Raw genomic sequence first — 20,605 nt, 5'->3', positions numbered from 1 at the left:
GACTGATCTTATCTGAGACATTGTTCATCTGTTCATCGTTATTGATTTGTGTGATGACTAAATGCATCCCTCTTTTTAAAAGAAATATCCTAGGGGCGCCTGGGTGGCGCAGTCGGTTAAGCGTCCGACTTCAGCCAGGTCACGATCTCGCGGTCCGTGAGTTCGAGCCCCGCGTCGGGCTCTGGGCTGATGGCTCAGAGCCTGGAGCCTGTTTCCGATTCTGTGTCTCCCTCTCTCTCTGCCCCTTCCCCGTTCATGCTCTGTCTCTCTCTGTCCCAAAAATAAATAAACGTTGAAAAAAAAAAAATTTTAAAGAAATATCCTAATAATATAGTTCATAAAATAGATTGATGGATGGACAAAGGGATGAATAAATATGTTATAGCAAATGTAACAAAATGTTAAGTGGTAGATGTTAGCTAGTCACTGATTGAATAATTGTTTCAATTTTACGTTTGAAGTTTTTCATAAGAAAATATTGGGGAAAAAATAATACAAATATTTTGAAAAGTAAAAACCTAAAGTCACTTAAACCTCCCAGAGATACCAAACTGTTAACAGGGACTACGTAGTCTCCCATACTTATTTGTGTGTGTGTGCGCACACCCATGTTCAAAAACTACGTGGCATCATTTTACACACACTGTTCTGCAACTCAGTATTTTCATTTAACAATATAATTTGGTCCTGTTTTTAGGTCAGTACATAATAGCTCACCCTGATTCTTTTCCTTTTTTCTTTTTTCTAAGTAATCCCAGTGCCTACCTTGGGTCTTGAACTCAAGACCCTGAGGTCAAGAGTCACGTGCTCTACTGCCTGAGTCAGCCAGGCGCCCCGTCGCCCTGATACTTTTTTTTTTTTTAAGTTTATTTATTTATTTTGAGAGGGAGAGAGAGAATCCCAGGCAGCCTCCTCACTGTCAGCGAGGTGAAATCCCGCGAACCATGTGATCATGACCTGAGCCGAAATCAAGTCGGCGGCTGCCTGACCCGACTGAGCCACCCAGGTGCCCCACCCTGATTCTTTCATAATAGTTGCAGAATAGCATATTGTATGGATGTACCACAACTAGATAGTCTCAAGAACATTCAGATTATTTCAAATTTTTATCTATTACAAACAGTGCTACACTGAACACTTTGAGTGTACATCTTTATTCGCTTGTGAGAGTTTTTCTAGAGGATAAATTTCTAGCGATGGAATTGGTGGCTAGAAAGGAAAACATTTTTTGCCCCGAGAAAATTTCTCTCCAGAAGGTCGTACAATTTTGTATTTCTCCCAGCAGCATTTGCGAACACCTTATTCAGGACCAAATTTCATTCTCAGGTCCAGAGATCACTTACAGTCACCCCTGTATATTCATCACACTGCCATCTCCCCTGCTGGCTGTAAAGAATCCAGACTGTTTTAACTAGCTTTCACTTAGCCAATACTCAACACTGAATACCAGCATTAATCTCTAGTTCTTAGGGTTTTGTTCTAAAGTGAAACTGTGACCATTCATTTAATTTGGCCTGAAGAATTTTCCTCTTCATCTCGTGAGATTTCTAATCCACACTTTCTCACTCTTTTCCTTGGCTGGACATTAATAATATCAGGCATTTGGCCTTGCCAAATATAAAATGTGGGTGCCTGGGTGACTCAGTTGGTTAAGCATCTGACTCTTGATTTCAGCTCAGGTCATGATCTCACCATTGATGATTTTGAGCCCCACATAGACTCCATGCTGACAGTGTGGAGACTGCTTAGGATTTTCTCTCCCTCCTGTTCTCTGTCTCTCAAAATAAATAAAATAAACTTAAAAAGCAGGGGGTGGGGGGGAGCATCTGGGTGATTCAGTCGGTTAAGCACCCAACTTTGGCTCAGGTCATGATCTCATGGTTCATGGGTTCGAGCCCAGCATCGGGCTCTGTGTTGACAGCTCCGAGGCTGGAGCCTTCTTCGAATTCTGTGTCTCCCTCTCTCTCTGCCCCTCCCCTGCTCATTTTCTGTCTCTCAAAAATAAACCAACATTAAAAAAAAAAAAAAAGAGCTGAATACAGATACTGATAGATTCATTTTTCAAGAATTATTTTAGGGGCGCCTGGGTGGCGCAGTCGGTTAAGCATCCGACTTCAGCCAGGTCACGATCTCACGGTCCGTGAGTTCGAGCCCCGCGTCAGGCTCTGGGCTGATGGCTCAGAGCCTGGAGCCTGTTTCCGATTCTGTGTCTCCCTCTCTCTCTCTGCCCCTCCCCTGTTCATGTTCTGTCTCTCTCTGTCCCAAAAATAAAATAAACGTTGAAAAAAAAATTAAAAAAAAAAAAAAAAGAATTATTTTAAATAAAATAAAATGAAAGTATATCTCCTTGAGGGTGCCTGGCTGACTCAGTAGAGCACATGACTCTTAATCTCAAGGCCCCCAAGTTGGGGGGCACGGAGCCTACTTAAAATTAAAAAAAAATTTTTTTTAACATTCATTTTTCAGAGACAGAGTGCAAGTGGGGGAGGGGCAGAGAGAGGGAATCACAGAATCCGAAGCAGGCTCCAGGCTCTGAGCTGTCAGCAAAGAGCCCAACGCAGGGCTCGAACTCATGAATTGCGAGATCGTGACCTGAAGTCGGACACTCAACTGACTGAGCCACCCAGGTGCCCCAAGCCTACTTAAAATAAAAAAAAAGAAGAAGAGAAAGAAAGTACGTTCCCACAGTAGGAGCAGTGTTTATAGATGCCAGCATTTTTCTGTAACACTCTTTTAGGACACAACTTGGACTCTTACTATGAATGTGTTCTCAGTGACTCCATCTGAGGCCGCTCATCACCTGTCCCTCAGTGTTTTCAGACTCCAGCTCTCCCTCTTCCCCCATAGAGGAACCTTCTGCCTTCCCTTTCCCCAGCTGATTGGGACTTCTGGTGTCCTGGGGCCCTGGCCAGGTCTCATGCTGTCCATCCCACACATTTCTTTCAGATAGGGCAAAAAATTCAGTGAGGACCTTCTATGCTCGGGATCTTTCCTGGCCTGGGCTGTTCCTCTTTTCCTATACAAAGTAATACAGGTACATTGTAAAAATTGAGAGACTACAGATAAGCAAAAAAAAAAAAAAAAAAAAAAAAAAAAAAACAGTCATCCATAATATCACCACTGTTACTTTAATAAAATTTTTACAGTTCTTTTGTCTGTGTTTGCTTTATGCTGTTTTACATAAATAGACTCACTCTGTACGAAACTGTTTGATGCCTTGCTTCCTTCACTTAGCAATATGTCTTGAATGCCTTGTCATGTCAAAAATATATTCTCGGGGCGCCTGGGTGGCTCAGTTGGTTAAGCGTCTCACTTCGGCTCAGGTCATGATCTTATGTTTTGTGAGTTTGAGCCCCACATCAGGCTCTGTGTTGACAGCTCAGAGCCTGGGGCCTGCTTCCGATTCTGTTTCCCTCTCTCTCTCTGCCCCTCCCCTGTTTGCTCTCTTTCTCAAAAGGAAAGGAAAGGGATTGTTTTTTTAATTTTAGAAACAGTGAGCAGTAGAGGGGAACAGAGGGGGGGAGAGAGAGAATCTTTTTTTTCTTTTCTGAGTTTATTTATTTATTTTGAGAGAGAAGAGACAGCGTGAGCAGGGGAGAGGCAGAGAGAGGGTCCCTGAGAGAGAATCCCAAGCAGGCTCCACATTGTCAGTACAGAGCCTGATGCGGGGCTCGAATTCACCAGCATGAGATCATGACCTGAGCTGAAACCAAGAGTCAACACGCTTAACTGACTGAGCCACTCAGGCGCCCCTTTTCTTACTGTGGTTTTTAATATTTGCACACTACTTCCTGGTATGGATATACCACGATTTATTTGAGCAATAATTGGACATTTAAGTTATTCTTTGGTTTTGTACTGCTTATACATTAATGCTGTAATGACCATCCTTTGGGCATCTCCATGATTATTTCCCTCCTTAAGAGACAATAAAGTGAGGAACCTAGGATTTGACTCTAAATCTGTCTGATCTCGGGGCTCCTGGGTGGCTCAGTCGGTTAAGCGTCCAACTTCGGCTCAGGTCATGATCTCGTGGTTCGTAAGTTCGAACCCCACATCGGGCTCTGTGCTGACAGCTCAGAACCTGGAACCTGTTTCGGATTCTGTGTCTCCCGCTCTGTCTGCCCCTCCCCCACTCGCGCTCTATCTCCCTCTGTCTCAAAAATAAACATTTAAAAAAAATTTTTTTAATAAATCTGTCTGATCTCAAAGCCACATTCATAATCCCTTTCCCTTCTGTATGAGGGTAAGACAAAAGCTTCTCTTTTATATTCCATTTCCTTCAAGTTGATGCAAATTAGCAGGTCTTCTGACCTTGTCCTCTGTTCTGCTTCCCCCTAGTTCTTCCAGAAGGCAGCACTGAATGTGAGAGACAATGTGGGGGAAGAAGTGGACGCAGAGCAGCTGATCCAGGAGGCCTGTCGGAGCTGCCTGGAGCAGGTGAGACCAAAGGGGGCAAGAGATGTAGGCACAGGGTTAGTCCTCGGGGCTCTAGTAAGAAATGTGATCACTTCGTTCATGGTATTTGGGGGAGCGGGGGGTGTGGTGCCTGACGAGCCACTAATATCCATCTAGGGCTTAGAGCTGCTGCTGGCAGAGAGGAGGGAAGTGGCTCCCACGTGCCAGGCTCTGTGATAGACACTTTCACGTGTATTAGTTCATTGACATCCCAGAAGGCATATTTTAATCCCTAGTTTACAGAAGAAGAAACGGTGGTTCAGAATAAGCAAGAGTTAGAATAGCTAAGGACTGTCTCACCTCTGCAAATACTTGGTGACTTAACTCTTCAAGTAGTTATAGCCCCTTTTGGCATCATGGAGACTGTCACCCTTTCTGCCTCTCAGGGTGTGGTCAGGAGGCATGACATCAGGTCTATAAATATGGCTGTGTTCCCAAGATAGAAGTGAACCTGTTTGCATGTGTCAGCTGTTCTTACTAATAGGAATTGTCAGCATCACCCGGATTTTGTGCTTGACTGTGAAACCACTAGGTATCAGAGATGGAAATTTTTTCATACTCAGAGGCACAGAGGCTAGTTTGAGCTTAGTCGTGTGAGGACGATTCTCAGACATGAGACAGTGATGTCTTCTGGGTGCTTGGCTGGCCAGCTGCTCAGGCACAGCCTCAGAAAAGAGCGAGACCAGGGCCAGAGCCTCAGCCTCGAGAGGACAAGATTCCATCCACCAGTGCAGTGAAAGCTGATCTGCTTCTCATGGTCTGTCACAATTAAGCTAGCCAAACTCCCAGGAGGCCAATTCATTAATTCACTCTGGGTCTGTAGTATATTATAATCAGTTGTAATGTCTGCTGGTAATAGAACCTGGCAGTTTGCTAACATTACTATAAGTTTGAACTGAATCAAGATTAAATTAATAAACTTTCAGTCTCAGTTGCATCCCAGAATGCTTTTTTCTTTTTAAGCTGATTTATTTGGGGCGGGGGGGTGGGGGGAAGGGGGAAGGGGCAGAGAGAGAGGGAGAATCCCAAGCAGGCTCAGAGCCTGATGTGGGGCTTGAACTCTCAAACCATGAGTTCATGACCTAAGCCAAAGTCGGACGTTTAACCAAGTAAGCCACCCAGGTGCCCCCTAGAATGCTTTTTTTTGAGTTTATTTCTCGCTTCAGGTAATATGTATCGAGAGCCCACTGTGTGCCATTTCTGTGCCATGCCCCGACAGCACTGTGCCAGATGGACATAGTCCTTACCCCCAGATCCCTGATGTTACTCCAGTAATCATACAATAGACCTAGGATTACAAACTGTTCTAAGTGCTGTGAGTGTGGGAGGCAATGAGAGAGTACACTACAAGGTAAGGGAGCGGAGTACATCTAAGGGACGGAAAGCGGGCAGGGTTGCTGATTTTCAGAGGGTGGAGAAAATACTTGATGAGGTCGGAAGGGTAAGCAGAGGCCAAATCAAGCAGAGCACTGCAAACTGAATTGTACTATGGTGTTTTAAGCAAAAGAGCTGCCTAATGAGATTTGCATTTTGAAAGACCACTCTGGCTGCCATGAGGAGATTGGAAGGGAAATGTGTGAAACTATGCCGGAGTCCCCATGAAAGATGAGATTAAAGTGAACTGGGCATAGTCTGTACTCCACGAATGGTTTCACCTTTCCAGTCTCCTGAATCCCCATGTCCACCTTGTGGACTCCCCCCTTGCTGGGATTGATGGGACTGGGAAGCTAGCATGTGGAACAGAAGGTATATGATCAGAGCACAGGAATTAGAGCACAGGAAGATAGAAAGCCCAAAGTCCATCTTGAAACGAGACGAATCAAGAAACTTTGAACAAGTCTTTTGACCTTTCTGTTCCTCAGTTTCCTTATTCCTAAAATTAGGGGTAAGAATCCCACCCCCCTACCCCCAAGGTTTGCTGTAAGGATTAAATGAGAAAATATACATACACTACTGACGCAGAACATACTAGATATTAAATACATGGGAGTTCTATTCATAATTATAACACTCGCCTGCCTTAGGGACCCCTGGCTGGCTCAGTCAGTAGAGTGTGCGAGTCTTGATCTTGGGGTTATGGGTTCAAGCCCCACGTTGGGTGTAGAGATTACTTTAAAAAATAATAAAATCTTGGGGCGCCTGGGTGGCGCAGTCGGTTAAGCGTCCGACTTCAGCCAGGTCACGATCTCGCGGTCCATGAGTTCGAGCCCCGCGTCGGGCTCTGGGCTGATGGCTCGGAGCCTGGAGCCTGTTTCCGATTCTGTGTCTCCCTCTCTCTCTGACCCTCCCCCGTTCATGCTCTGTCTCTCTCTGTCCCAAAAATAAATAAACGTTGAAAAAAAAAAATTAAAAAAAAAAAATAATAATAATAAAATCTTAAAAAAATAAAAATAATAAATGTAAGGGGCGCCTGGGTGGCTCGGTTAAGCATCCGACTTCAGCTCAGCTCAATGTCTCACGGTTTGTGAGTTTGAGCCCGCCTCGGTCTCTGTGCTGACATCTCAGAGCCTGGAGCCTGCTTCAGATTCCGTCTCCCTCTCTCTCTGCCCCTCCCCTGCTCATGGCTCTCTCTCTGTGTCTCAAAAACTGAGTAAACATTAAAAACATTTTTTAAAAAATAGTAAATGTAATACACAACTGCCTTACAACAGAACCTAGTTTTTGGTGGCCAGGTACTCGGAAGTTCTTTGGGGTCCCCTTGTCTAAACTGCACGCAGAACTTCATTACATACATAGATTCTTCACATTGGACATGATACAATTAGTTTGTTTGTGTTAAGACTTGATTTGCCTGTTTGCACTTCTGTTACCGACATTTACCATCTCAGTCATGTTCCCTAATCTCCTTAGCTATCCCTTTATGGCGATTTCTTAGGGAGAAATGGCTGATCTTAGCTATAGCCCGTTGCCTTGCATTTTTTGTGTCCTTCATTTTATTTTGCACAGCAGTTGTTTTTATTTGTTTATTCTATTTATGCAAGTAATATACATCCATTAGCAATTTGGCATAGTAGTTAAGAAGGCAGGCTTTTTCTTGATTTACACCATCCAGATATGAGTGCTGGCTGGACTCACTGTGTGACTTCAGGCAAGTTACCTCACCTCACTGAATCTCCATTTTCTCATCTGCAAAGTGAGTAGAGAGGTGCTACCTCATAGGATTGTTGTGAGGTTTAAATGTGGTGGTACTCTTAAAACATTTATTCAGCAACAAAGACTCAGTAAATGTTACCTGCCGCTGGTTTATGTTAAAATTAGACAGAATAAATTATAAGGAAGAAAATTAAAATTCCTCCTGATCTCCCTACCAGCAGTAAGTCATATTAACATTTTGGTGCATTTTCTTCTTCTCCCTATGTATGTTTTCACCTATGTGTGTTCGCTCATGGGGGCACGGGGAATGCAGTGAGGAACAAAAACAGACCACCCTTGAACCCACGGTCTCCTTCGGCTGCCACCCTGTTCCCTCTTACAGCTAGACTTTGGGAAAGGAGGCTGTCACTGGCTCCACTTTGCACCTGCTGTTCATTCTTTCACTCACTTTGTTTCGGTGCCATTCCTCACCACTTCACCAAAACCCCTCCCATATCAGGGTCCCCAGTAACCTCCATGTTGTCAGATCCTCTGGACCCAAAGTGTCCTCAGTTTACTTCTTGGTAGCGTTTGTGCCAGGGGGTCATTTCATGTTTCTTCGAACACTCCTCTCCAGTGCCTTGACTTTGCATCCGCTCCTCCTCGGCTTCCTGGACCAGCTCACCTTCTCTACCTGCCCTCTTAACCATTGGTGCGTTCGTGAGTTCAGTCCTCAGACCCCTTCTCTTCTGCGGCTCACTCTCATTCTAGGTGATTCCCTCCAGTCCTGTGGCTTTGAAGCAGTTTAACTGCTGATGATTCTCAAATGTGTATCTGAGCCCGGAGCTGCCTCCCCCCGTGCCTTCTTCCGGTCCACTCTCACGGCAGCCAGACTTTTCTCTTTAAAGATGAACCAGATTGCGTTGCTCTCCTCTTTAAAACCCAGTGACTTCCCACCGCAGGCAGAGTAAAACCCTGATGCCTTAACATGATCCACAGAGCCCTCCCTACCTGCACTAGCTCCATTAACTTCATCTCATCCCACCACTCCCTCGCTGGCTGTCTTCTAGCTGTACTGGAGTCCTTTCTGCTTCTCCAGTACACCAAGCTCGGCACCGTGGCGACTGCTGTTCTCACTGCCCAGCATGTTCTATCCTTAACTCTTTATATAGGTGCCTCCTTTTCTTCAGCTTTGGCTGAAATATTGCCTCATCAGAGAGGCCTTTCCTGGCCACTCCATCTAAAGTAGCACCCCATCTCACTCCTTTCCTCACCTCCAGTTAATCTCTGTCACCTTACTTGTTTATTTCTACCATTTATTTCAATATGAAATTATTAATACTTCGTGCACCTACTTCCTGTCTCCCTTTCCACCCCCACTTCTGCTAAAAGCTTGAGCTTTGCAAGAGTTGAGGCCTGATCTTGTCCGCTGCAGTATTCCCAGCCTGAGACTATGACTCGTAATATGTGTACACAAAGTGTTGAGTGATTGCGTGAGTGAGCGAGTGAGTGAATGAATGAATGAATGAATGAGGAAACAAAGGAACAAATGGCAAATGAACAGGCAGGGTTCCTGCCCTCATAAAACTGACAGCCTGGTTAGGGCAGACAGGTATGAATTAAATTACCACAAAATATGCACATAATTTCACACGGAGACTTATGCACCCTACACTGCAGCGTTTGGAGGAGAAGGTCATGAGTTCAGACTTAGCAGATTTGGGGACCTCAGCGCATAGACATCAGACAGACTGTTGTATAAATCTGTAGCTCAAAGGAGAAGCCACAGCTGAAGAGAAAAAAAATCATAGTCAACATTGTGTGTCAACTCTACTCAAAAAAAATTTTTTTTAATTATGGTGTCGTCACTTTATAGATGTTAAGTGGAGCTGTGAACGTGATGAGAGTAGATAGAATACCAAATGGAAGAAGATAGAATGAACCAGATTGCGGAAGGTGAGCCAGCAGAAAAGGCTGAGAGAGAGTGGCCACACAAGTAGGAGGAAAACCAGGGAAGTGTGGCCACAGGAGCCTGTAGGAAAGAGTTTCCAGAAGTGGGGAGTGCCCAGGCCTGTCAAATGCCACTCACATGACACAGGTGTTCACATGACTATAGGGCTCCTCACTCACCCCTCTCTCCTCTGCCCGTTATTTGCCAGGCCATCTTTTTCTTCACACAGGCCAAGTCTGTTCCCACCTTGGTGCTCTTGCACTCCTCCCTGCTGCTGACATGCTTCCCCTCAGCTTTTCTTCTAACTGCTGCTTCCTCTTCCTCCTCCCCCTCTCCCTCCTCCTCCTCCTCCTCCTCCTCCTCCTCCTCCTCCTCCTCCTCCTCCTGCCCAGCCCAGAAGGCTGCCTTCTCCGAACAGCCTCCCCTCTGCTAATTGTCTGTCATATCTGCCTGGACTTTTTTTCTCCAGAGCATTTATCATGATCTGAAATTACCTTGTTTGTATGTTTGTTGATTTCCTTATTTCCAGATTGCCCACAGAGTGTGAGCTCCACAAGAGCAGGGACTTTGCAGGTGCTATTTACTACTATGTCCCCAGCACGTCTATACTTGGTGCCAAATATTTATTAAATGAAAAGCAGTGGCTTATGAAGTAATATGTATTGTATTAATGCATTTAGTTAGGAAAAATATATAGTATATATTTACAAGGAAAAGAGTAATGAGGAATTTACATTGAAATATTAACGGTAGCCTGTGCATATGGGAAATTTCAAGTTTGATTTTTTTTTTTTACATAGTTTTCTAATTTTTCATCAATGATCATTAATTACAGTTGACCCTTGAACAGGCAGGAATGAGAGGCGCCAATTTCCTGTGGTAGAAAATGCACGTATAAACTTGTTTTTAGAAGTAATCTCAGGGCACCTGAGTGGCTCAGTCGGTTAAACATCCGACTTCGGCTCAGGTCATGATCTCACAGCTTGTGAGTTCGAGCCCCACATGGGCTCTCTGCTGTCAACGTGGATCCAGCTCCAGATCTTCTGTGTTCCCCTCTCTCTGCCCCTCCCCCACTCCTATTCTCTGTCCCTCTCTCTCTTTCTTTGCAAAAATAGATAAAACATTTTTTTAAAAATTTTTTAAGTAATCTCTGCACCCAACATGAGCTCGAACTCACTACCCTGAGATCAAGAGTCCCACACTCTACCAACTGAGCCAGTCAGACGCCCCCACATATTATAAACTTTGACTCCAAAAACTTAACTACTAACACCTTTATGTTGACTGAAACCTTACCAATAACATCAGCAGTTGATGAACACATTTTGTATGTTGTATGTTTCATATACTGTATTCTTAACAATAAAATAACCTAAAGAAAAGGAAATGTTATTGAGAAAATCATAAGGAAAATACATTTACAGTACTGTACTGTTTTTATTGGGAAAAATCTGTGTGTAAGTAGACCTACACAATTCAAAGGGTCGACCGTACTTAAGTATTTTAAAAAATAGGTCTCTGTTTATATGTATATCTTGGAGTGCCTTTGTACTGATCATGAAAAATTTTCAACCCAGTTTGGAGTTTTAACCTAGCTGTTATCCACCAAAATAATAACTGTTAACACCTTGGTCTTTTCCCTTCAGGCTAAACTACTGTTTTCAGATGGAGAAAAAGTAATACCCAGATTGACCCATGAACTTCCAGGGATAAAGGTCAGACTCACTGTGTCTGGGGTGTTGCATGGGGAGACCGATGAGGCTGGGAGGCAGGTGAACTCTGTGGGCCCAGGGAGGTTCCACGTGTTACCTGTTTGTAGGACCAGGTCCAAATAGCATCATTGGGAGAGCTTCTGAAGCCTGGTCCAGGGAGGGGCTGGAGGGTGTAGCCCCACGGGACCTGCAGCTCCCAGGCTCTGGCCTTTCACTGACTCCTCCCTTCCATTTTCCTCCAGCGTGGCCGACAGACAGAAGAAGAATGTGCCCATCGAGGAAGCCCCATTCCCAAAAAGGTAAACCATCTCCCCATTTTCTGTCTGGGAAAAGGCCCTACAAGTCCAGAAGAAGGTAGAGGGCCTCCTCCGTGCACCGTGGAGCCTATCTAGCATAAGAGGCAGGACCCCTGCAGACTGTTACTCTCCCTGTCCACTCTCATTTGGTCTCTTTGGAAAACCATCTCCAGCAAGTGACCCTGGACCTGCCAGTGGCACGGGGTAGGGCTTCCCACAGGGTCAGGCCTCTGACAGCTGTTCTTTACGGCAGAGGAAGGGACGGCCTCCTGGACACATGCTGTCAAATGACCGGGCGGCTGCCGGCATGGTGTGAGTAGGGGCCAGCGGTGTGGTGAGAACGGGGAGGGAGTGGGCCTGGAGGGGGACAGGCCACAGTTCTGCCTGCCAAAATCAGATCCAGCATTTGAGTCACCAGGGAGGAGGGTTAGTCTGGTTTGAGGGCTGGGGACAGAAGGCAGCAAAGGGGGGACACTGTTTTATCCTGCTTTTGCCCCAGAACTGTTCAGTCCAGCTTGATTAAATACCAGAGCTGTTTTTATTGTTAGTATATATTAAATGCTCATAAGGTGCCACAACTGGTCTAAACACCTTATGTACTTGACCTTTTCATCCTTACAGCCACCCTGTAGTGAAGGTATAGTTACTTTTGCAAGTAAGGAGACAGACTCAGAGAATTTTTGTCCAAGGTCCTACAGCTAATAATGAACAAAATCGCGCTACGGTTTTTGAAGCAGCAGAATCTTTCTTTCAAACAAAACTTTACGTGGAAGCCTGATAGAGCCGCACGGGTGGGGTTGGGAACAACGGGGACAGCTTGAAACCACTGGTCTAGGAGACGGAGCAGTAAAGTCATCGTACCGTAGCGTGGTCTCCCGAAGCAGCCCCACTGCTCACAAACAGGAGAGGGAGGGTAGTTGCTGCTGTTCTCTCCTTTTCGCAGATGCGAAAACTGCAGCTCAGAGAGGTTCCCGGACTTGTCCGCGTGGCTAGGTAATATCAGAGCCAGTCCTAGAATGGCTTTTTGCCTTCGTACCTCCTCCTGTGCGTTACCAGGAGGAAAGACAGCCAGGGCCAAAGTGAGAGTATGTGAGGAACTCCCACCACCGCCAGCAGGCTCTGCTCCAGTCCTGGGCCTCACCTCGGAGAAGTCACCTTTCTTCTTTCCTTCCAATCAGATGGAAACCAAAATCCTGTGAACCAATTCGCCGAGAAGGCCCCAAGGTATGATTATGTGAGCATGGCAGTGACCACGATGCCAGGGAGACTCGGTCAAGGCTCTGGGCCCACCATGAGGGAAGGGGCGAGTGTGTGAGGTATTTGTGAATGCCATTCCAGAGCCATCCCCCTATTCCCCGACCCCTGCCCTGCACCCACGCCCCCGCTGGCCTCCCAGAAGGGTCTTAAATAGGGATTGGAGCTAGGGATACTTAACATGTGACAGGCACTGTACTAAATCTTTTGTACGGATTATGTGGTTGCACTTAATCTTTTTTTTTTTTCAAGTTTTTATTTAAATTCTAGTTAGTTAACATACAGTGTAATACTGGTTTCAGGAGTATCATTTAATCTTTATAACAATCTTATGAGATAGATTCTGTTATGCTTCTGTAGTTGAGCTTCCTTTCCTGTGAACGACCTTGTGGGAAGGAACTATTTTATCTAGTTAGCTTATATACTTAATACCCTTGAATGTATGTGAAGGCTTAGAGACATGCTCAGAGTCACATACCTGCTGAGTGGTCAACCCAAGTCTCAAAGCCAAGGTTCATTGCCACCAGAGGCTATGCTCTTAACCATTAGCCTCTGTTGCCTCCAGAACGGTTGTTTGCAAGCTCTTTTAGCAATAGAATCCTTTCTTCAAATAAAATCATGTGTGGAAGCCCAGTAAGGTACCTGAAGACTCCTCTGTCCTGGTTGAGGCTGTGTCCAGTAGAAATGTTTCACCTCCCATTGCTTCTCGGCCTTTTGGCTAAGATCAAGTGGAGAAATGTTTCACCTCCGGGGCGCCTGGGTGGCCCAGTCAGTTTAGCATCCGACTTCGGCTCAGGTCATGATCTCGCAGTTTATGGGTTCGAGCTCCATGTCAGGCTCTAAGCTGACAGCTGGAGCCTGCTTTGGATTCTGTGTCTCCCTCTCTCTCTGCCCCTCTCGTGCTCTGTCTCTCAAAAATAAATAAACATTAAAAAGAAAGAAAGAGGAAAGAGAAAAGAAAAGAAAGTTTCCACCTCCTGTATTACTGGACTTCTCTGCTCTCACACTGGTGACCATGCCTTTTGTCTTAAACTCTGCTCCCTTGATTGAAATGCTCCTGCATTTGCCTGATCTTTCTGTTCCTCCCCAGACATCCCTTCTGTCTCTCGTGAGTTCTTCTTCAGCAATGACCCATATACATGGGCGTTCCTCAGAATTCTCTCCCTGGCCCACTCCTGCACCCAAAGTTTCTGTGAATGATGTACTCAGGGCTCAGTGTGTCCTGAAGTTGCCATACCCCCTTGTTTGTCCCACACCTCTCTTTCTGGTGTAAAATTTATATACCCTGCCTGCTAGAACGCCCTGCCTAGAATTTCCATAGCATTTCAAATATCCCACATTGCAGTCGGAATCTTTCTTCACAGACCTTCTTTGACATTTTCTACTTGAGTCATCTTTCCCTCTCCCCCTCCTTCCCATCTACATCCCCTCAAGTCCTGGACAAGTGTACCTCCCAAATATATCACCATTCCTCTTCCCTTTTCGTCATCCATACTGCCACCTGAGCTCAGACCCTCATCTTTCAGAAGTACGTTAGGACAGCACCCTCTAAACTGCTCCCTGCCTACAGTCTTGCCACTTCCAATCCATTAGCCACATTGTGGGCAAGTGAGCTGTCTTTAAAGCAAATCTGGCTGTCCCTATTTAGAGGCCTCAGTAACTCCCCGTGGCCTACAGAATAAAGTACAGACCCACAAAAAGAAGCATGCCAGGGTCTCAAGCCCTCTCTGCCTCTCTCTCCAGTCTCATCAGTTGCCACTTGCTAATCTGTGCTCCCTCTCCTTTAGGTGTAACAGAATTGCTCATGGTTTCTCTAGCATGCCAAGCCCACTGTCCCCTTCTGCATTCATCCTGGTCCCTTTCTTCCTCTCCTCCGCCCTTTCAGAATTAACTTGGGAATTACCTCTGCAAGGGAGCCTTCCTGTTGCTCTCCCCCTTGGCATCCCTCATGCCCGGCCCTCATCTGTACCCCTGCCTGTCTCGTGGTGGTATAATTACTACACATACGTCTGTGGTCCCCGGAGAGCAGACTGTATCTTACTCGTCTCTTTATCCCCAATATTTAGTCTAGCATATCGTCAGGTACTTGGTTACTTAGTCTAGCATATCTTCAAGTACTTGGTTACTTGAATCAGCTGTTTGGAATAGTGGACAAGGATAATGGTAGGAAGAGTATTTCCATCCTGTCCAGGAGGTACACCTCACCCTCACCCGCCTCTGTCTTTTGCATAGTGGGACCCAGCCCGGCTGAATGAATCTACCACCTTTGTGTTGGGATCTCGAGCCAACAAGTAAGTTTAAGGGCTTTGGCGCGGAGGGAGGGGGGCAACTCTGGGGCCTGCTCCTAGGACTGCAGCTGCTGGAATCCTTACCACTCGTCTGTTCCTTTTCAGGGCCCTGGGGATGGGGGGCACCAGAGGGAGAATCTACATCAAGCACCCGCACCTCTTTAAGGTAGGTGAGTGCTAGGAGTTAGGCAGGCCTTTGCAGTGTGTGTAGATGGTTGTTGGGAGCTCTGGATGGCACAGAGAAGTTTGGAACAAATACTGATCTGGGAGTCAGGACTTCTGGGTTCTAGTCACCCCTCTGCCCTTAACCTTTACCTTTTAATTTACTCAACAACTCTGTATCTCAATAGTGACAGCAACTTTCTTTGTGTGCTTATTGTGTACCAGTTTCTTGTGCTGCACTTACATTATCTCATGGAACTATCCTTTAAGATAGGGATTGCATATTGTTTTACAAAGGGAAAACAAACAAAAAAACAAAAAAACAACCCAGAGGTAAAGAATGGCTAAGTGACTTGCCCAAAGTTACTCAGCCAATAAGTGGTGAGTCAGGATTCCAGGCCGGGCCTGTCTTTGGTAAAGTTTGAGCTCTTTACCACTACCTTATTCAGTTGTCTGTAAAATAAAGAGATTGAAGCAGGGCAGCAGTTCTAATCCTTTTCAAACAAAGGTACTTTGGTCTCTACTATTTAAGAAAATAATGGGGGAGGGGCACAAATTCCCTCACCCCCTTAAATGAATTTATGTTTTTTCAGTCACAAAAGCATCCAAATATATTACAAAGATAGTAGTGCGTGTGTGTTGAAGACAGGTGATTTTGCACCTGTGCATAAGGCTTGGTGCCCCTTGCCAGAACCACACGGCTCCTTCGGGGTCCCAGAATTACGGCTCTGTGTGCTACATTCTGTGCAAGTTCAAGTTCTCTGATGGGCAGACTTGCTTCTAGTCTTTCAGTGCCTTCACTCCTGCTGTTGCGCTTGATGACCTTCCTCCCCCAGGCTTATCTCTGCCTGACTCTTCTGTAACCTCCACCTCTTCTAAAACCCCTCTAGCATTATCTCCCATGTCTGTGCTCCGGGACCTACTTGGAACTCCAGTAGCACAGTGGTTAAGAGTAGAGTTTCAGGGGCGCCTGGGTGGCGCAGTCGGTTAGGCGTCCGACTTCAGCCAGGTCACGATCTCGCGGTCCGTGAGTTCGAGCCCCGCATCGGGCTCTGGGCTGATGGCTCAGAGCCTGGAGCCTGTTTCCGATTCTGTGTCTCCCTCTCTCTCTGCCCCTCCCCCGTTCATGCTGTGTCTCTCTCTGTCCCAAAAATAAATAAACGTTGAAAAAAAAAAAAAATTAAAAAAAAAAAAAAGAGTAGAGTTTCAGTCCAGGTTCCACCGCTTAGTAGCCAGGTGACCTTGAGCAAGTGGCTTCACATTTCCCAGTCTGTTTTGTCATCTACCAAAAGAAAATGATACAAACCAACCTTTTAGGATGAGCAGAATTAAGAGAGAGTGCAGTGAACTCCCGGAGCAATGCCTGGCACATAGCAAGGGCTCAGCAAATGTTCGTTGTAACCAGCAGACATTCCCGATTCTTAGATTCGCCATTCTTAAACTGCCGATCCGCACTCATTACTGGTGGGTGTGATGTCTCACTGTAATCTTTCCAATCTAAGAAGTGGAGGGAAAATATTTTTGTTGTTTTACTTTATATTCTGTTAGTGACAACGAGCATCATTTCGATGCATCCCTTTGTATTTCTTCTGTAAACTGCTTATTGAATTTTTTGCCCATTCTTCTGTCCTTCTGACGCATTATTCAAATTTTTTTCCTTTTTAACTTTTTTTATTATAAATATATCACCCCATTCTTATTGTAAAAAGACTCAATATACAGAAGCTACTAGGGAACAAAACACAAAGTTTCCCTTCACCCTTGATCTAGAGTCTCCTCCCCTAGAGGCCACCACCAACAACATGGTAGCATCCTTCAGTTCCCGCCCTGTGCACACACATGGGAGTGTGTGTGTGTGTGTGTGTGTGTGTCCTTTAGTGATTTGACAATACATATGTCAGTAGCCATAATATGTATATAAGTACATAGTGTTGTCTCCCTCTCTCTCTGACCCTCCCCCATTCATGCTCTCTCTCTGTCTCAAAAATAAAGGTTAAAAAAAAAATTAAAAAAAAAAATAAGTACATAGTGTTCTCTGATTGTATTTTTTTTACCCCAAAATTCATTCATTGAACAAATATTTATTGAGTGCTAAACACTCTCAAGGTGCTAGATACATAGCAGTGAACAAAACAGACACAAAAAACTCCCTGCCTTCACAGAGCTAACATTCTTTTCTTTCTTTCTTTTTTAATTCTTGAGGGAGAGAGAGAGTGCGCATGTGCACAAGCACATGTGCAGGAGAGGTGCAAGGAGAGAGGGAGAGAGAGAATTCCAAGCAGGAATTCTGTGCTGTGAGCACAGAACCCAACCTGGAGCTCGAACCCACGAACCGTGAGATCATGACCTGAGCCAAGATGAAGAGTCAGATGCTGAACTGACTGAGCCACCCAGGTGTCCCACAGAGCTAACATTCAGGACCAGCAGCCATGGCTTGGGGGCCAAATCCAACCTGTAGCCTATTTTTGTCCAACTCTGGTTTTTTATATTTTTAAAGAGTAATTTAAAAAAATAAAAATGAAGGATACGTGACACAAATGTATGTGGCCAGCAAAGTTTAAAATACTTACTAGCTGGCCCTTTAAAAAAAAAAAAGAAAGAAAGAAAAAGTATGCTGACCACTATGAATCTATGGATAATATCTGAGAGATTTGTCCATGTTATTAAATTAAGTCTCCTTCATTTTATTTCTAACAGCTGTGTAGAATTTATATAGACTAGATATTCCATAACTGACTTCATTACTCTGCTATTAATGGATATTTACATTTTTAACCAGTAGTTCTGCTATTACACACAATGCTTTCCCAAATATGCCTGTGTACATGTGTGAGTGATTCTGCAGGATACATCCCTGGAAGTGAGATTGCTGGGTCAGAAAGTGCATACTTTTAAATTTTCTGATTAATATTTATGTTACTTGGGAAATGAAATAAGCATTTAAACTCAAAGAGTGGTAACGATGCAGATTTCTCTGCTTTGTCTCTATCTCAAATGTTGTGCCTGTCTTATAAAACCTACCTTTATTGAGCACTTACTGTGTCAGGTACTATCTTTCCTACTTTTTATGCACTATATCATTTATCCTTACCGAGCACCTGATGAGGTTAGTATGAACACCATTTCATGGATGAAGAAACCGAGTCTCAAGGAAATTACTGCCCAGGCTGACACCATCTACTAAGGGGCGGGCAGGAACCAGAATTTAAACCTAATTCCAAAACCAGGTTCTTCACCGCAGTACTATTCTGCCTCCCCCAGAGCTTGACCTGTCCTGATTTTTGTCTTAGAAAATAATGGTCACCATAACCATTCACATGTGTTATAAACTACCTCAGGTCATTTTTTAAAGAGGAATTAAGCTCTAGAATAGTAGTCATCAGTCTGACCAGTTGCCAGAGTTCTGTGTTCTGAGAAAGGAAGGGGTAGGGATTAGAAGTGCTAAAGATCTAGTATGGGGGTCCCGACCCCTGGCCTCCTGGGCTCAGCTCTACTTGCTGTGAAGAAGTTGGCGAGCCCTCTGACATCCACCAGGCTGAGACGAGGTCTTCTTAGTAAAAACTACTCAGGGACCGAGAGATGGCTCTGGGACCAAATGAGAAAAGTTCCTCTCACTAGGCTAACGTCTGTGATTTCATCCCTCACAGTACGCAGCTGACCCCCAGGACAAGCACTGGCTGGCCGAGCAGCATCACATGCGGGCAACAGGAGGGAAGATGGTAAGCACTGTTCACACGTGCCATGTCAGAGACCCACCCAGCCCGGGGACCAAGGTTCCGGCCGACCTCCGAGTGAGACTCAAAGCCTGACGAATGTGGAAAGGGAGACTTGTCAGGGTGGAGAGGGCCCGTTCCTTCATGCTGAAGGTCGGACTTAATCCCTGGATTCCCTTCCCACACACCACTCCCTCAGTCTCCCACATCATCCCTTGTATTTGGATTGTATTAGCTGTGCCTAAAAATGTCAAGCACCAGACACACTTAACGCTACTTTCCCCTCATGTGCCCATTGACAGATTGCACTCGTGGATCACAACACTCTTCTACCAGACACAGCTATAGAATCTTCCCAACACAGTGATCCAGGCAGCACGTCTTGTCAGTAGGAGTTAGCACATGCAGTAAAACTTGTTTGCCACACCTAGCAGCCCTTTCCAGAATCACCTCTGCTTAAAGAGTACTTAGCTTATATCAAGCAACAATCTTGGGGAAAATCATCGCTGTGTGTGTTCTAAAAGTAGCAGGGTTTTGTTCATCACATGCAGTGTCCCCCACCTGAGGCCTCAGTCGCACCACTGTGACTGCACCTGTTAGAACTCAGTGGCCTTGCAAACCAGTATGCCATCTCCTTTCTGGCAAGGAAAAACCATCTTCTTTTTAGTACTCTTCTTATTCCTACCCCCTGTTGAAGAAGATGTCAGGGATGGGGCGCCTGGGTGGCTCAGTCGGTTAAGCGTCCGACTTCGGCTCAGGTCACGATCTCGCGGTATGTGAGTTTGAGCCCCGCGTCGGGCTCTGTGCTGACTGCTCAGAGCCTGGAGCCTGTTTCAGATTCTGTGTCTCCCTCTCTCTCTGACCCTCCCCCGTTCATGCTCTGTCTCTCTCTGTCTCAAAAATAAATAAATGTTTAAAAAAAAATTTTTTTTTTTAAAAAGAAGATGTCAGGGAGCTTAGCACTGATACATAAAACGCAACATAACATAAATAAGAAATAGATGGGAAAAAGGAAAGACAGGATCTAAAGTTAAGCTATAAGCAAGACGAGCTTTATTTCTTTTTTAATTTTTATTTTTGAGAGAGAAAGCATGAGCAGGAGAGGGGCAGAGAGAGGGGGACAGAGGATCCAAAGCAGGCTCTGCACTGAGAAGTAAGCCTGATGCTGAGCTCGAGCTCACGAACCATGAGATCATGACCTGAGCCGGAGTCGGATGTTCAACCAACTGAGCCACCCAGGCGCTGCAAGACTAGCAGCTGACTTTTTTTAATTTTTTTTAATTGCTGACTTGATAAACCAGCACACTTCCATGGGTCATCACAAATTTAGCTCTAGAACCTTCTCAAGGACACCTCATCTGTTAGATAGTTCACAGTGCTCATAAGGTGAAAACAGATTCCTCAGGGGACACACAATCCTGACCATAAGAGCAGAAAGAACTGTCTCTCACAGAAGACTTTCTCATGTGATGGATGACATCCCCTGTATGGTAAGCTCATGAGAGGGCTCTCCCACTGCAGACCGTGGCATTGTGCCAAAGCTGTTCCGTAGGCCCCAGGACCACAGCAGTGTGTGCAGCTTCTCATGTTTTCCCTTTTGCCATGAAGTTCAAAACCAGATTATCTTCGTTCTTAGAGTTAACATATGGCTTCCTCCTCCTGATTTCCTGTTTCCATATGTGTTTTGCTAGCTCTCTTG

At 45.2% G+C, this 20,605-nt stretch overlaps 1 protein-coding gene across 1 annotated transcript in view; it reads left to right on the top strand.

Moving 5' to 3' along the window:
• DNTTIP1 (deoxynucleotidyltransferase terminal interacting protein 1) overlaps nt 1-20,605 on the top strand; it is a 28,336-nt gene that overhangs the window by 6,919 nt on the left and 812 nt on the right. The window contains exons 4-11 of the mRNA XM_030309504.1: nt 4,342-4,440; nt 11,128-11,196; nt 11,436-11,492; nt 11,743-11,801; nt 12,668-12,713; nt 14,976-15,034; nt 15,137-15,197; nt 18,841-18,912. Coding sequence (XP_030165364.1) covers nt 4,342-4,440; nt 11,128-11,196; nt 11,436-11,492; nt 11,743-11,801; nt 12,668-12,713; nt 14,976-15,034; nt 15,137-15,197; nt 18,841-18,912 — 522 coding nt within the window. The remainder of the gene's footprint in view (nt 1-4,341; nt 4,441-11,127; nt 11,197-11,435; nt 11,493-11,742; nt 11,802-12,667; nt 12,714-14,975; nt 15,035-15,136; nt 15,198-18,840; nt 18,913-20,605) is intronic.

Source organism: Lynx canadensis, chromosome A3, assembly GCF_007474595.2.
Source record: "Lynx canadensis isolate LIC74 chromosome A3, mLynCan4.pri.v2, whole genome shotgun sequence".
Taxonomy (NCBI): Eukaryota; Metazoa; Chordata; class Mammalia; order Carnivora; family Felidae; genus Lynx; species Lynx canadensis.
This window is presented reverse-complemented; position numbering and strand designations above follow the sequence as displayed.